This window comes from Poromitra crassiceps (genome assembly GCF_964638095.1).
Source record: "Poromitra crassiceps genome assembly, chromosome: 5".
Taxonomy (NCBI): domain Eukaryota; kingdom Metazoa; phylum Chordata; class Actinopteri; order Beryciformes; family Melamphaidae; genus Poromitra; species Poromitra crassiceps.
Genome location: NC_139642.1, coordinates 53,786,296 through 53,802,280, shown reverse-complemented (window position 1 = coordinate 53,802,280; position 15,985 = coordinate 53,786,296). Strand labels below are relative to the sequence as shown.

The 15,985-nt window shown below is 44.5% G+C and overlaps 1 protein-coding gene across 1 annotated transcript in view; it reads left to right on the top strand.

The window, feature by feature from the left end:
• The window catches only part of arhgef17 (Rho guanine nucleotide exchange factor (GEF) 17), a gene marked incomplete at both ends in the record, with an annotated part of 101,726 nt that overhangs the window by 71,719 nt on the left and 14,022 nt on the right, over nt 1-15,985 (top strand). The window contains 11 exons of the mRNA XM_083636790.1: nt 6,783-6,965; nt 10,117-10,233; nt 12,094-12,186; nt 12,562-12,738; nt 13,185-13,235; nt 13,694-13,803; nt 14,033-14,118; nt 14,784-14,902; nt 15,084-15,291; nt 15,489-15,562; nt 15,967-15,985. The exon at nt 15,967-15,985 is cut by the window's right edge and continues 65 nt beyond it. Of these exons, the coding sequence (XP_083492916.1) occupies nt 6,783-6,965; nt 10,117-10,233; nt 12,094-12,186; nt 12,562-12,738; nt 13,185-13,235; nt 13,694-13,803; nt 14,033-14,118; nt 14,784-14,902; nt 15,084-15,291; nt 15,489-15,562; nt 15,967-15,985 (1,237 nt within the window). The remainder of the gene's footprint in view (nt 1-6,782; nt 6,966-10,116; nt 10,234-12,093; nt 12,187-12,561; nt 12,739-13,184; nt 13,236-13,693; nt 13,804-14,032; nt 14,119-14,783; nt 14,903-15,083; nt 15,292-15,488; nt 15,563-15,966) is intronic.

Here is a 15,985-nt window from a genome sequence, read left to right as displayed (position 1 = left end):
GGGTTGCCAGGTAACCCGGCGCTGTTACTACCTACCGTCGCGGGACAAAAGGCGTAAAACAATTATCCACCAACGCGCGTTCACGACTTTCACCCTCTCTGCTCTCTCGCTCTCTTTCTCTCTGTCTCTCTCTCTGCCTCCCTCTGCTCTCTGTCTCTCTCTGCTCTCTCCCTCTGCTCTCTCTCTCTCTCTGAGATGCTAGGTTAAATTATTTGGATGAAATGTGTGAAATGGTTGATAAAGTGTGTGATCTTGATTTTGAGATCCATATTTTTGGAGATTGGAATATTGACTGGAATATGAATATGTGCCCACTTAAAAATAAGCTTCAGGCTGCTGCTAATGCATGTAACCTGGTCCAAATGGTTGATAAACCTACTAGAGTGTGTCTGAAAAAAGATGGATCTAAAACTTCAACTTGTATTGATCATGTTTTCTCTAATGCTAGTCATATGTGTTCTAAGATTGTATCAATCCCTGTGGGGTTTAGTGATCATAATTTAATTGCATTTGTAAGGAAAACAAAGGTTCCAAAAGCTGGACCTAAAATTATTTGCAGAAGATTAATGAAGTTTTTTTGTGAAGAGGCATTCTTAAGGGATGTAAATGATTTATGTTGGGAATCAGTATTCGAGAAGCAAGATCCAGATGAAGCTCTTGATGTTTTCAATGTATTATTTTTACAAGTGTTGGAGAAACATGCCCCTTTAAGAAAGCAGACTGTTAGAAGTAAGCAATCACCCTGGTTGGATAATGAATTGAAAGATTTCATGAAAGAAAGAGATGATGCAAAAAAAGCTGCTGTGTCATCAGGTTTGCAGTCCGACTGGCAAGTTTATAAGAAGCTAAGAAATTATGTTACAGCTGCAAACAAAAATAAAAAGTGCTTGTTTTATAAAACGAGAATTAATGAAGTTAAGAATGATAAGAAAAAGTTATGGAATGTAGTGAATGGAATGATGGGTCGTATGCCTGGATCATGCCCTGCTTATCTTGAAGTAGATGGTAAATTTATTACTAAACCTTTAAACATAGCTAATTACTTTAATGATTATTTTTACGATAAGGTTAATAATTTAAGAAATAATATGAACACTAGTGTATGCACAACACAAATTAAAGATCTAATAATGAAAAGTAAAAATTGTGAATTCAATATGGTTATAGTTACAGTTGCTGAGGTGAAAAACCTTCTTAGTAAATGTAAGGATAGACCACCAGGTGTTGATTATTTAGACTCAAAGTTTCTCAGCATTGCTGCCAATCTCATTGCTGCTCCGGTCTGTCATATTGTTAATTTGAGTATTGAAAAGGGCATTTATCCTCAAGCGTGGAAGATTGCTAAAATTATTCCACTTACTAAGAATTCGAATGCATCTTTCTCTGGAAAAAACAGTAGACCTATAAGTCTACTGCCAGCTCTGGGAAAAGTAATGGAGAGAATTATTTTTGAACAAATACAAACTTATTTTGATATTAATAAACTGAATACAGATTTCCAACATGCTTATAGACCTGGTTATTCGACAGGCACGGCTTTGACTCAAATGACAGATGATTGGAAAATGGAGATAGATAGTGGTAAATTGGTAGGAGCTGTTTTACTTGATTTTAGTGCTGCATTTGATGTTATAGATCATTCTTTGTTATTGGAAAAATTGAAACAGTATGGCTTTACTTTTCCTGCATTGAAATTGATGGAGAGCTATCTGACAAATAGGAGTCAAACAGTTTACTTCAATGGTAGTCTGTCAAATGTTAGGTACGTTAAATGTGGTGTGCCCCAGGGGAGCTGTTTGGGACCGTTAATGTTCGCTATTTTCACAAATGATCTTCCTTTGGCTGTGAACAAAACACAAATTGCTATGTATGCAGATGATTCCACACTTTATGCTGCTGATTCATCAGTTGGCAGGCTAAATAATATCTTACAAGTGGAACTACAGTCAGTTGTAGATTGGGTTACAAGAAATAAATTAGTACTGAATGTGGATAAAACTAAGGCTATAATAATTGGCTCTAGGTATCAGGTGAGAGCTGAACCTGCTTTGGATTTAAAAATAAGTGGTATACCGATTGAACAAGTACAGGTTGCAAAGCTCCTGGGCATAACCATTGATCAGAATTTAACATGGTCTAAACATATTGATAAAATTGTGAGCAAAATGGGAAGAGGGGTCGCAGTTGTGAGAAGAGCATTGAAATTCATGCCACCAGATGTCGTTAAACTGGTGTTGAATGCATTGGTTCTGTCACAGTTAGATTACTGTTTTGTGATTTGGTCCAGTGCTTCACTGACAGATATAAATAAACTGCAAGTAGTTCAAAATAAAGCAGCACGTTGTGCGCTACAGTGCTCTTACAGAACTAATGTAAAAGATATGCATGATAGACTGGGCTGGCTTACTGTTTGTCAAAGATCCTCTTATGTTTTGTTTAATCTACTCAGAAATGTTATGGTGACAAAGTCTCCCAATGTATTGTTTAATATGTTTTCTTCACAGTCTGCTCAACATGATTATCTAACACGACATGCTACTGAGGGAAGGTTCACGTTGCCTAAAGTGAGAACAAACGCGATGCGAAAAACGGTTATGTACAGAGCAATAGTTGGATGGAACTCACTACCACTTTATATTGTTCAAGAAAGTTCTAAAGAAAAGTTCAAATTCTTACTTAAACAGTATCTTCTAATGTTGACGTAGTGATTTAATTATGTATGAGCAAACTGTGAAATTAAGGATAGAAGAAATGTGGACAATACTGTACTTGCATACATATTTTGTTGTTTGGGTGACGTGTGTATGTTGTTAGGTTTTATATATTACTGAATTAATAATTCAGCTCTAGGAAGACTATATATTAGCTATTTATTTTCCTCTTGACACATCGTTACTCTCTTTGCATCTGATTTTTACTTTTATTTTATTTTAATTTGTTTTTGTTATATATTTCTGATGTGGCGTTTTGTGCTATGTGTTTGCATGTAATTGTTTTGTGTGTATGTATTGTATGTGTTTGGACTCCAGGAAGAATAGCCTATGCTAGTATGCTGGTGCTAATGGGGATCCTAAATAAACAAACAAACTCTCTCCCTCTGCTCTCTCTCTCTCTCTCTCCCTCTGCTCTCTCTCTCTCTCTCTCTCTCTCTCCCTCTGCTCTCTCTCTCTCTCTCTCTCTCTCTCTCTGCTCTCTGTCCTTGCCACCCACACAGATAATGGGGACATACAGTATGTCACATTATCTGTGTGGGTGGCAAGGACAGTATATTATACAACAGCACAAGGTGCTCACAGGTAGAAAGAATGGTGTGTGTGTGTGTGTGTGTGTGTGTGTGTGTGTGTGTGTGTGTGTGTGTGTGTGTGTGTGTGTGTGTGTGTGTGTGTGTGTGTGTGTTACCTAAGAAACTACAATTGACATATTCTCTCTTTCCTCCCACCTCTAGGCACAATTCTATTTTAACCAGTGATGTTGTCCTAAATAAAATAAAATAAATCAGTCGGTGCAAGGAAAACAACTATGGGAAAAAAGGGGGGTGGAGTCATATTTGAGAAAAACAATATTCTGTTCTGAAAGGTGAATAATGTTACATCGCTGACTGTGACTGTAACAAATAACACAATAAGTTCAATTTAATTGGATATAATTAACAAATCACAGAATGTGTGTCTGGGTTATCCCCACAGTACTTTAAAAGGCACTCTGTCAGTCATTTTGAACGAGACGCAGACAGGTTTCCTCATGTGTTCTGTCGACAACCCTAAATACTGTTAATCAAAAATCTTTTCTTTTCTTTTCTTCTGATTAAATGAATTACACAAATAATCGTGTTTTGAGAAGAGATAAGTTAACATTTTGCTATGAGGGTTGTTTCTTACGGTAGTTTATTTTTGGTATTACTTGGTAGTCCTTATGATGGTATGATGAGCTGATTTGGGAGATATTTTTCATACAAATTGCTCCTTGACAGCCACACAACTGATCAGTCCGTCACTGCTGGCCAGCTTGGGTTAAACTCATGCGGTCTTAATTGGGATCTAAAGGGTTAATTGACCCAGTTAACCCTTGCTATGTCCTCCCCTCTTCCTGTCCCCCTACAGGGCTACATGTTAACCCTTGCTCTGTCCTGTCCTCTGTCTGTCCCCCTACAGCGCTACATGTTAACCCTTGCTCTGTCCTGTCCTCTGTCTGTCCCCACACAGGGCTACATGTTAACCCTTGCTCTGTCCTGTCCTCTGTCTGTCCCCACACAGGGCTACATGTTAACCCTTGCTCTGTCCTGTCCTCTGTCTGTCCCCACACAGGGCTACATGTTAACCCTTGCTCTGTCCTGTCCTCTGTCTGTCCCCCTACAGGGCTACATGTTAACCCTTGCTCTGTCCTGTCCTCTGTCTGTCCCCCTACAGCGCTACATGTTAACCCTTGCTCTGTCCTGTCCTCTGTCTGTCCCCCTACAGCACTACATGTTAACCCTTGCTCTGTCCTGTCCTCTGTCTGTCCCCCTACAGCACTACATGTTAACCCTTGCTCTGTCCTGTCCTCTGTCTGTCCCCACACAGGGCTACATGTTAACCCTTGCTCTGTCTTGTCCTCTGTCTGTCCCCACACAGGGCTACATGTTAACCCTTGCTCTGTCCTGTCCTCTGTCTGTCCCCACACAGGGCTACATGTTAACCCTTGCTCTGTCCTGTCCTCTGTCCCCACACAGGGCTACATGTTAACCCTTGCTCTGTCCTGTCCTCTGTCTGTCCCCCTACAGGGCTACATGTTAACCCTTGCTCTGTGCTGCCCTCTGTCTGTCCCCCTACAGGGCTACATGTGAACTCTTGCTCTGTCCTGTCCTCTGTCTGTTCCCACACAGGGCTACATGTTAACTCTTGCTCTGTGCTGTCCTCTGTCTGTCCCCACACAGGGCTACATGTTAACCCTTGCTCTGTCCTGTCCTCTGTCTGTCCCCACACAGGGCTACATGTTAACCCTTGCTCTGTCCTGTCCTCTGTCTGTCCCCCTACAGGGCTACATGTTAACCCTTGCTCTGTCCTGTCCTCTGTCTGTCCCCCTACAGGACTACATGTTAACCCTTGCTCTGTCCTGTCCTCTGTCTGTCCCCCTACAGGACTACATGTTAACCCTTGCTCTGTGCTGCCCTCTGTCTGTCCCCCTACAGGGCTACATGTTAACCCTTGCTCTGTCCTGTCCTCTGTCTGTCCCCACACAGGGCTACATGTTAACTCTTGCTCTGTGCAGCCCTCTGTCTGTCCCCACACAGGGCTACATGTTAACCCTTGGTCTGTCCTGTCCTCTGTCTGTCCCCCTACAGGGCTACATGTTAACCCTTGCTCTGTGCTGCCCTCTGTCTGTCCCCCTACAGGGCTACATGTTAACCCTTGCTCTGTGCTGCCCTCTGTCTGTCCCCACACAGGGGTACATGTTAACCCTTGCTCTGTGCTGTCCTCTGTGTCCCCCCACAGGGCTACATGTTAACCCTTGCTATGTGCTGCCCTCTGTCTGTCCCCCCACAGGGCTACATGTTAACCCTTGCTATGTGCTGCCCTCTGTCTGTCCCCCCACAGGGCTACATGTTAACCCTTGTTCTGTGCTGCCCTCTGTCTGTCCCCACACAGGGCTACATGTTAACCCTTGCTCTGTGCTGCCCTCTGTCTGTCCCCACACAGGGCTACATGTTAACCCTTGCTCTGTGCTGCCCTCTGTCTGTCCCCCTACAGGGCTACATGGTAACCCTTGCTCTGTGCTGCCCTCTGTCTGTCCCCCCACAGGGCTACATGTTAACCCTTGCTCTGTGCTGCCCTCTGTCCCCCTACAGGGCTACATGTTAACCCTTGCTCTGTGCTGCCCTCTGTCCCCCTACAGGGCTACATGTTAACCCTTGCTCTGTGCTGCCCTCTGTCTGTCCCCCCACAGGGCTACATGTTAACCCTGGCTCTGTGCTGCCCTCTGTCTGTCCCCCCACAGGGCTACATGTTAACCCTTGCTCTGTGCTGCCCTCTGTCTGTCCCCCCACAGGGCTACATGTTAACCCTTGCTCTGTGCTGCCCTCTGTCTGTCCCCCCACAGGGCTACATGTTAACCCTTGCTCTGTGCTGCCCTCTGTCTGTCCCCCTACAGGGCTACATGTTAACCCTTGCTCTGTGCTGCCCTCTGTCTGTCCCACACAGGGCTACATGTTAACCCTTGCTCTGTGCTGCCCTCTGTCTGTCCCCCCACAGGGCTACATGTTAACCCTTGCTCTGTGCTGCCCTCTGTCTGTCCCCCCACAGGGCTACATGTTAACCCTTGCTCTGTGCTGCCCTCTGTCCCCCTACAGGGCTACATGTCAACCCTTGCTCTGTGCTGCCCTCTGTCTGTCCCCACACAGGGCTACATGTTAACCCTTGCTCTGTGCTGCCCTCTGTCCCCCTACAGGGCTACATGTTAACCCTTGCTCTGTGCTGCCCTCTGTCTGTCCCCCCACAGGGCTACATGTTAACCCTTGCTCTGTCCTGTCCTCTGTCTGTCCTCCCCACACAGGGCTACATGTTAACCCTTGCTCTGTGCTGCCCTCTGTCTGTCCCCACACAGGACTACATGTTAACCCTTGCTCTGTGCTGCCCTCTGTCTGTCCCACACAGGGCTACATGTTAACCCTTGCTCTGTGCAGCCCTCTGTCTGTCCCCACACAGGACTACATGTTAACCCTTGCTCTGTGCTGCCCTCTGTCTGTCCCCACACAGGGGTACATGTTAACCCTTGCTCTGTGCTGCCCTCTGTCTGTCCCCCTACAGGGCTACATGCGGCCTCTCAAGCAGCCGGACGGCGGCTCCATCGTGGACCCTCTGCTGGTGGACGAGATGTTCTACCAGATCCCAGAGATCCTGGAGCACCACGAGCTCTTCCTGGAGCAGGTCACCGGCTGTGTTAGCCAATGGCATGACAGGCAGACCGTGGGGCACCTCCTCATCCAATCAGTGAGTAGCGCTTGGCAATAAGTGGCCTCTGCTTGTGTTTTGGTCCCTCTGGCTTTGTTTCATTCTGTTAGAATTATAATTTTTTTTTACTTTATTTTAACACGAACCCACACGGTCTCTGCTACTATATTCACCTTATGTCGAAGAGACCGTCTGGCTTGAGAGACTAACAGGAAGTGTAAATACAATCGGAGGTTCCGATTGTATTTACACTTCCTGTGACTCATAAACCTAGTCTGACTCATAATGTGAGTCAGACTAGGTTTGACCAGGTGAGTCAGACTAGGTTTGACCAGGTGAGTCAGACTAGTTTGACCAGGTGAGTCAGACTAGTTTGACCAGGTGAGTCAGACTAGTTTGACCAGGTGAGTCAGACTAGTCTGAGCAGGTGAGTCAGACTAGTTTGACCAGGTGAGTCAGACTAGTCTGAGCAGGTGAGTCAGACTAGTTTGACCAGGTGAGTCAGACTAGTCTGAGCAGGTAAAATAGCTGGCGTTTTGAACAGGAAGTCGTGCTACAATGTGGGGCTGCATAAGGTGAATAAGCTTGTCAGGTAATAATTCTTCTGCATTATAACGCTGCTTTCCATTTGAGGACTATGGACACATAGAACAGAAGAGTGAGTGGTGCATGTTCTGTGTGTGTGTGTGTGTGTGTGTGTGTGTGTGTGTGTGTGTGTGTGTGTGTGTGTGTGAGAGAGAGAGAGAGAACACTACAGATTGATAATGTATCTGAGAGTAGGGTCTTCCTAAGACAAACAATGTGAGTATATATACAGTGAGAATGAGAATAGGAACTGTCTGCAAAGGAGGAAGGAAAGAATACAGTTTTCTCAGCCTCAAAAGAGCCTCTGCAGAGCGCAGGCTGCATGGTCTGCCCCTCCCCCACCCCCTCCCTCCTCCTCCCCTCCCCCCCTCCCTCCTCCTCCCCCCCTCCCCCTCCTCCTCCCTCCCTCCACTTCTCTCTCTGTGGCTCTTAAAGCTGCAGCAGCACCATGTGTCTCCAGGCCTCGTTGGCGCATGGCGCAGTAGGCAGCGCGTCAGTCTCATAATCTGAAGGTCGTGAGTTCGAGCCTCACACGGGGCAAGTGTTTTGTTTAGGGCTTTGCCGGGTTTAAATGGGAGGAAAAGCAGATCGTTTGGCACATGTGTTGTTCCACATGCGTCTGGCTGTTTCTGGCCCAGTTTCTTCTCAAACGCAGCTCTCAAACTGCTGCTTGTATTTTCACAGCGTTTGTGTTGTGAAGGGACACATTGTTCTCCACTGTGATGAATGGTTTGATCACAGACTGATCCCCTCTCGCTGATAGATACAAATAGCTGTTTGCTTCACATCTTATGTATCCTGCTATTATATATATATATATATATATATATATATATATATATATATATATATATATGTTAATATCTGAATCCTTTTATAATATTTTATAAGTTTGGTATGTTTCCACTCATGCAATATTTTTACAAGTCTGTTTATACTCTGTTAATACTGCTTATATCTGTTAAAACTATCTATATCTGTTAAAATCTGAATCCCTTTATAATATTTTATAATCTCTTTAGATCCTTTACATTTTATTTGTTTATGTATATTTGTTGTTGTTTGTTGTTGTTGTTATGTATATTTGTTCCTATCAATGTTAATGAGCAACAACCACACCAAGACAAATTCCTACTATGTGAAAACATACCTTGGCAAATAAAATAATTCTGATTCTGATTCTGATTCTGATAACTACAGTTGCCTTTTCACGGCAACTTGACTACACATCACTTTAGTTTGTAAACTAAAGTGATGCATCTAAAGTGTGTGGTAGGGCTGTTTGTAGTGGGTTGTTGTCACTGGTTAAGACTCTTCTGCTATGTGTAAATCCAGTACGTCTTTGTCCCAGAGCAGGACAATTCTTTTTTTATCAATTTATACTTGTGATATTATTACAATGGTGCAGCCAACTTCTATAAACACACAGGCTTCACCATTTCTCTGTATGTTTCTGTACACACACCGCACAAAGAAAAGGGAGTGGTCACTGTTCAAAATAAGTCACAATGGCTTCCATAGCCACAGTCTGCACATGCTCACAAAAATGTAAAGAAAACAACATCTGTGAGTCGACTCTCTGGTCTCCTTTAAAAATAGTAGTGCCAGTGGAGAGGCTCATCGTTTCATTTGACAAGAACATATCAGAAAGACAATCTTCAACGTGCTGCTGATCATTCACTTCCTCCTTTATGAAGGGGAGACGTTGCATTTCTTCCTCTCTGCTCTGTGCGCTAACCCATTGATACCTGATGCAGCATTTGTGTGTGTATCCCTTTAAGACCGTGAACCGCGTCACGCGGTTCGCGGTCTTAAAGGGATACACACACAAATGAGGGATATACACACAAATGCTGCATCAGGTATCAATGGGTTGGATACGCCAACATTTTGGGGAGATTCGCCTATTTGCCATATTCGCGATCGTCAAACTAGAATGTGGCTGCCTTTCTCTTCCATGTGCGTGCAGTAGAAAGAAAGTGTGTGAGCTTAGCACTACAATGACACTAAACCGTACACGTTCATTCACCAAAAAGACACGTTCCAAAGTTACGGGAAATGGTCATTTCCGAAGTAAATCCATAGCCAGAACTAATGTGGCGGAACCAAAGTTACTTCCGTGTTTGCCGCTGTACTGATGACTGCACACAGCACACACGTATCTTTGGGTTATTATTTCATCGCATGGTGAGTACATGAGTTTAAATAGATTAAATGAATGAATGAATGAATGATTTTGTATTTTTAGACAGCATCCACCAATCACATTCGCAGGACCAGTTGCCGGGCAGATTTTACCCTACTGTATAGTAGGCAATGTATTACTATGTTAAAATTACTGATGGCTGCATGTTAACATCCTCTTCCTTCCCTGCTTGTTTCTTCTTCTGTCTGTACTTGTTTGTCTGCTCTCTCTCTCTCTCTCTCTCTCTCTCTCTCCCTCTCTCTCGCTCTCTCTCTCTCTCTCTCCCTCTCTCTCTCTCTCTCTCTCTCTCTCTCTCTCTCTCTCTCTCTCTCTCTCTCTCTCTCTCTCTCCCTCTCTCTCTCTCTCCTCTCTCTCTCTCCCTCTCTCTCTCTCTCTCTCTCTCTCTCTCTCTCCACCCAGTTCTCCAAAGAGACATTAGCTAATATTTATTCTGCATACATTGACAACTTCCTCAACGCCAAAGATGCTGTGAGGATTGCTAAGGAGGCCAAGCCAGCGTTCCACAAGTTTCTGGAGGTGAGTGTTATAAAATGTCGGGACGGGACTCCCGCGGGACCCAACGCAAGTCTCGCGGGAGTGAGCGGTAATCACGTTTGGCGCGGGTGGTAACGGGCGGGCAAAAAATAAACAGCGGGTCCTGCGATTTCAGTAAAGTCATCGCCTCAGACTCTGAGCAGCAGAGACAGACAGACAGACAGGCTGCCTGCATGTGAGGAGAAGCGAGCAGACAACAGACTGAAACCAAAAGTTGTTCCTCAACATGAAACGAGGGAATAAAGTTAGAGATTTGACAGATTTGGGATCGCTTCACGACTCAATGAGAGGAAGATCAGGTGCACTCACTAGCCCTTTTCCCACATGCGCTTTGTACCGCAAAATGACCGGTACGTGGTCTAATGCCTGCATGTGAGAAAGGCACCGTGCCGGTATAAGCGCGACCCCGTCGTCGCGGAGATTTCACCACTTTCTAGCCTGTCAGAAGAGCGGTATGCGCTTTAGCGGATACTAGTGAGAAACGGGTGCAGTCATTTTCCGCGACACTCTCATGGGCGAGGTGTAGGCTACACACGTTGCTTAATGTTCCAGCGGGCATAATCTAATCATTCGCGCACATTAAAGCAAACTGGCGAAATGATCTTGTGATAATAAGAGCGGTAGCCTATAAGCCTATGTCAGCTTCATGTGTGGGTGTGCTGTGCTGATTTTCCCCTCTCCTCTCTGCTCGCTCTCTGGCCACAGTCCGTCCTCCTCCTTAAGTCACAGCCCGACAGGGACTAAGCAAATGCACGAAGCGAAAGTGGAAGTATTTTGCTTACGTTGCCGAAAGCCAAGGCAAGCCCGGACACATCAAATGAAGCCAGACTGTAAAAAGTGCTTCAACGCGATGCAGGTGAACGGATAAACAAGCAAACTTATTTCACCATTCGGAGTTTTGCCGACACGTCACTCCCCACCCGCTCTGCAGTGCCGCCCCCCCCCCAGTGCCGCCCCCCCCCCCCCCCCCCACACACATACAGGCAATTTCGCTGATAGATTCCCACATGCCAGAGGAGAGGTGTGAAGGGAAATGTCCGATATTGACTTACAGGTAATTTTCCGGTACGCATGTGGGAAAACGGCTACTCTTATACAGTATGTATGTTGGGAGCGGGCGGTCAGTGACACACAAGTTGTGGGAGTAGACGCATTGGACGGTGATGGTCAGAAATCCAGTGCACCCCTCTACTCTGGTGTGTTTGTATGAAATAGTGGAGGATATGGAAACCAGTCGGAAAGGCTTTTGAAACAGCACACATTTTCCTGTACCTCTGTAAGGAAAATTGCCCATGAAATTTTCTTTACACTATCAGACAATACAATACAATATAATACAATACAATACAATATGTAATCTTCCCTAAAGCAGCAGGATGAAAACGTGGGCAAATTTTCGCAAAATGTCTACCCTACAGTATGTGGAATACAAATCTAAAAGTAATTTTGTTGTGGCATATTTGTGGTGGTACACTTACTCATTATGGTCGGCCATCAGAAATAAATCTTTGTATGGGAAACACAGCATGAGTTGGTTGCACAGACATACAGCAGTTTGGATGCAAAAATGAATTCAGGTCAAGACAAGAACCTGTCAGGACCGTGTCCACATGGGATTGTCACTGTGGAACTACTCCGCCATCTTCTGGCAGACAAGTGAAGTGCAACAAAGACCTGCCATAACACTTTGTCATTTGGTTGCCTGGGTCCTGAGTGGGTCTAACTCTTCAAGGCTCAACCATTTTCTCTCTCCTTTTTCTTTCTTTTTTCCCCTTTCCCTTCCTCAACAAACCCCACTTCTCTCACTCTATTCCCTGTTCTCTCGTTCCTCCTCTCCAACAGCAAAACATGCGTGAGAACAAGGAGAAGCAGGCTCTGGGTGATCTGATGATCAAGCCGGTCCAGAGGATTCCTCGATACGAGCTGCTGGTGAAGGTCCGTCCCTCCACAGTGATGAACACTATATAATAATAATAATAATAATAATAATAATAATAATAATAATAATAAATTGTATTTGTAATGCACTTTCCATTTGAAGCCAATCTCAGAGTGCTACAGAGCGTATGGGGAGCATATAAAAACAACTATTATTATTATTATTATTATTATTATTATTATTATTATTAATTATTATAGCTCTCTATCTGCACTACTCAAAATGTAACAAGTCTCTATGAACACTAGCTTCATGTAATATAACTATCTGCACTGCTCAAACTGTAACAACATTCTGTGTGTGTGTGTGTGTGTGTGTGTGTGTGTGTGTGTGTGTGTGTGTGTGTGTGTGCGCGTGCGTGCGCGTGGTAGGACTTGCTGAAACACACTCCGGAGGACCACCCGGACCACCCGTTCCTCCTGGACGCCCAGAGGGGCATCAAGCGCCTGGCTGAGAAGATCAATAAGGGCCGGCGCTCGGCCGAGGAGGCGGAGCGAGAGGCCAGGGTCATCCAGGAGATCGAGGCACACATAGAGGGCGTGGAACATGTGAGCTAGCTGTTTATTCTTCATGTTTTTACTGTATAGGTGAAGACTAAGCCTATATTTACACTTTTACTGTTGACTCTTACTGTATAGGTGAAGACTAAGCCTATATTTACACTTTTACTGTTGACTCATCTACATTGTAGTTTGGATTTCACATCATGAGATGTGGCAGAAGGGACAATACGGCTAAGGGAAAAAACAGCAAAAAACACACACACACACACAATTTTAACTCTGCAGTTATGGTTTTTACAAATCTTTATTAGATTCAAGCTTTAAAAAATGAATGAGAAACAGATTTGTCATTATTTTATGTTTATGGTATAAAGTGATACCTGTGTTTGTATATGTGTGTGTGTGTGTGTGTGTGTGTGTGTGTGTGTGCGTGCGTGTGTGTGTGTGTGTGTGTGTGTGTGTGTGTGCGTGTGTGTGTGTGCGTGTGTCAGATTCTGAACCCCCAGAGGAAGTTCCTGAGGCAGGAGATGGTCATGGAGGCGGTGAGAAATACTTTGTGGATTTACAGCTGTGTGTAACAAAGCAGTGGGGGGAGACAATAAGGAAATCATAATCAAAAATATAAGACCAAAATAAAAATGTGTAATGTCCTCTATTAAAATCACCTCAAATTAATGGAAATAATTTAAACAAATGACCCTGCTTTTACTGGCTTTTACCAGCCCAAGGCACAAAGTCTACTTCTATGTATTTGTGCATTTAGAGTGGGAATTTAATCAGGGTGAGTTAGAGGAGGTTTGAGGTGAATAAATAAATCTTGGTCTTGGCTTTGATATATTTTATTCATTTTATATAATCTTTATAAAGCATGAAGACTTTCTGAGCTCTCTCTCCCCCTCTCTCCCTCTCGGTCTCTCTCTCTCTCTCTCTCTCTCTCCCTCTCGGTCTCTCTCTCTCTCTCTCTCTCTCTCTCTCCCTCTCCCTCTCTCTCTCTCTGTAGAAGACAGTGGGTGGGAAGAAGGACCGTTCCCTCTTCCTCTTCAGCGATCTGATTATCTGCACCACACTCAAGAGGAAGTCTGGCTCCTTGAGACGCAGCTCCATGAGCCTGTATGCAACACACACACACACACACACACACACACACACACACACACACACACACACACACACACACACACACACACACACACACACACACAATACACTTTCTCACAGAATGTGAAGCAACCACACTGCCTCCTGGTGTTGAGTAACAAACATACAGATATTACAACCTTGCAACTTTTGACTCCTCTCTCTCTCTCTCTCTCTCTCTCTCTCTCTCTCTCTCCCTCAGGTATTCGGCTGCTAGTGTGATTGATACTTCCAGTAAATATAAGTTTCTCTGGAAGCTGCCATTAGAGGATGTGGTGCTGGTGAAAAGTACGTATCCCTCTTAAGGTGACATCGCTGTGGGCACGGAAAACCGACACAACTACAATTAAACTGAAAGTTCATGGCTCAATGATATGTGTAGATATGAAAACTTGTCATCAAACTTGTAAAAATCCATCTGTAATTTCAAATAACATTGGTGCCTTTGAGAAAGTAAGCAATCCTTTTTATTTATTCCTGGGGGAAAAAAACATTTTGCAGATTCCCAAGCCCATCCAAAAGTGGTATATAGTTTTTCCTATAGCAGTTTGGAGTTCTTTGAAATCCTAATTGTATATAAAATGTCACTTTTCAATTGAGTGAGGATATGAATCAGAATCCGCTTTATTGGCCAAGTATGTACACATACAAGCAATTGGGCTCTGGTTTGCTTTGCTCTGAAAGTATTATCATACAGAAAAGAAAGAATGGTTTGCCCAAGTGCAAAACAGGCAGGGCAAGAAGGGTACATTTAGACATTAACAAAAATGTACAGTAGCTACTATATACAATAAGTCTGGTGTAAAGTGTATTTTAAATATAATATGAAGGAATGTACATAAATACGCCACACAGGATTGTAAACAAAGGCTTAAATACAGATGTTTCAGATATTGTACATGTTATGGAGGAAATAGTTGTGTGTTTGGTGACTGTGTGCGTCTGTGCTCCAGGCCCCGCCCAGGCAACCAACAAGGAGAGCATCCAGAAGCTGATTGGCCGCTTAGACGAGGATCTCAGCACGCTGGGTCAGATCAGTAAACTGTCTGAGAGCCTCAGCCTCCCACACCAGGTACTGCACACGCACGCACACACACACACACACACACACACACACACACACACACACACACACACACACACACACACACACACACACACACACACACTCCTTCCTCCTATGCCTGAGAAACTGTATGTTTAGTTCATTTATCTCCTGGTGCTTCCTCTCTGTCCACCTGTCTCCGTCTCAGTCCCTGGACGAGGCGATCAAGGACCTGATGGCCTCGGTGCACAGGGAGCTGTCGGACAAACAGTCTCTGGCCTTTAGCATGACCTTCCTGCCCACCAAGCTGGAGCTGACCACAGCCTCGGCCGAGAGCAGCTTCGTGTTCGAGTTCAGCTCCCCCGACACGCGCTCACACTTCGAACAGGCCTTCGAGGAAGCCAAGAAGAAGCTAGGTCAGAAAACAACCAAATATTCCAAAGGTCCTAAGAGTTAGCCTGTGTAGCTAGCTAGCAACCTCAATAATATTTAATAGTAGGCCTAAATATACAACTAACTCCTAACTATACTTTTTGGAATGATAATACCTGTTATCAGGCCTAGAGCTATTGTACCATACAAATGGACTGGATAATTTTTTCTTCTTTTTTAGCTATGAACAAGGACCAGTGGGACCCAGAGTTTCTGAAGGCAATCCCCATTATGAAGACACGCAGCGGGATGCAGGTCAGAGCAACAGGCTCTTATGTCCAAGTTGGGTTGTATTACGCAGCTACTCTGTTGGTGTGTGTGTGTGTGTGTGTGTGTGTGTGTGTGTGTGTGTGCGTGCGTGCGTGCGTGCATGCGCGCGTGTGTGTGTGTGTGCGTGCGAAACCTTCCCTTCTCCTGCTACTGTGTTGTAAATAAGAGCATGTTCTGCTCTGGTGAAGTAAGGGTGGAGGTGAAAGGTCATCATGGCTCATGTCTGTGTATTTAAATGAGTTGAGTTCATACACAGACACCCTGACCCCATAACAGATCAGCAGCCATGCTGTCCTGTTTGCTGCAGCTGTTGCAACAGTTGCATTCATATAAAAGGAATTCCCACTGGTGTATTGTTGTATCAGGTGAGTATTGTTGTGTCTCTCCAGTTCTCCTGTGCCTCTCCCA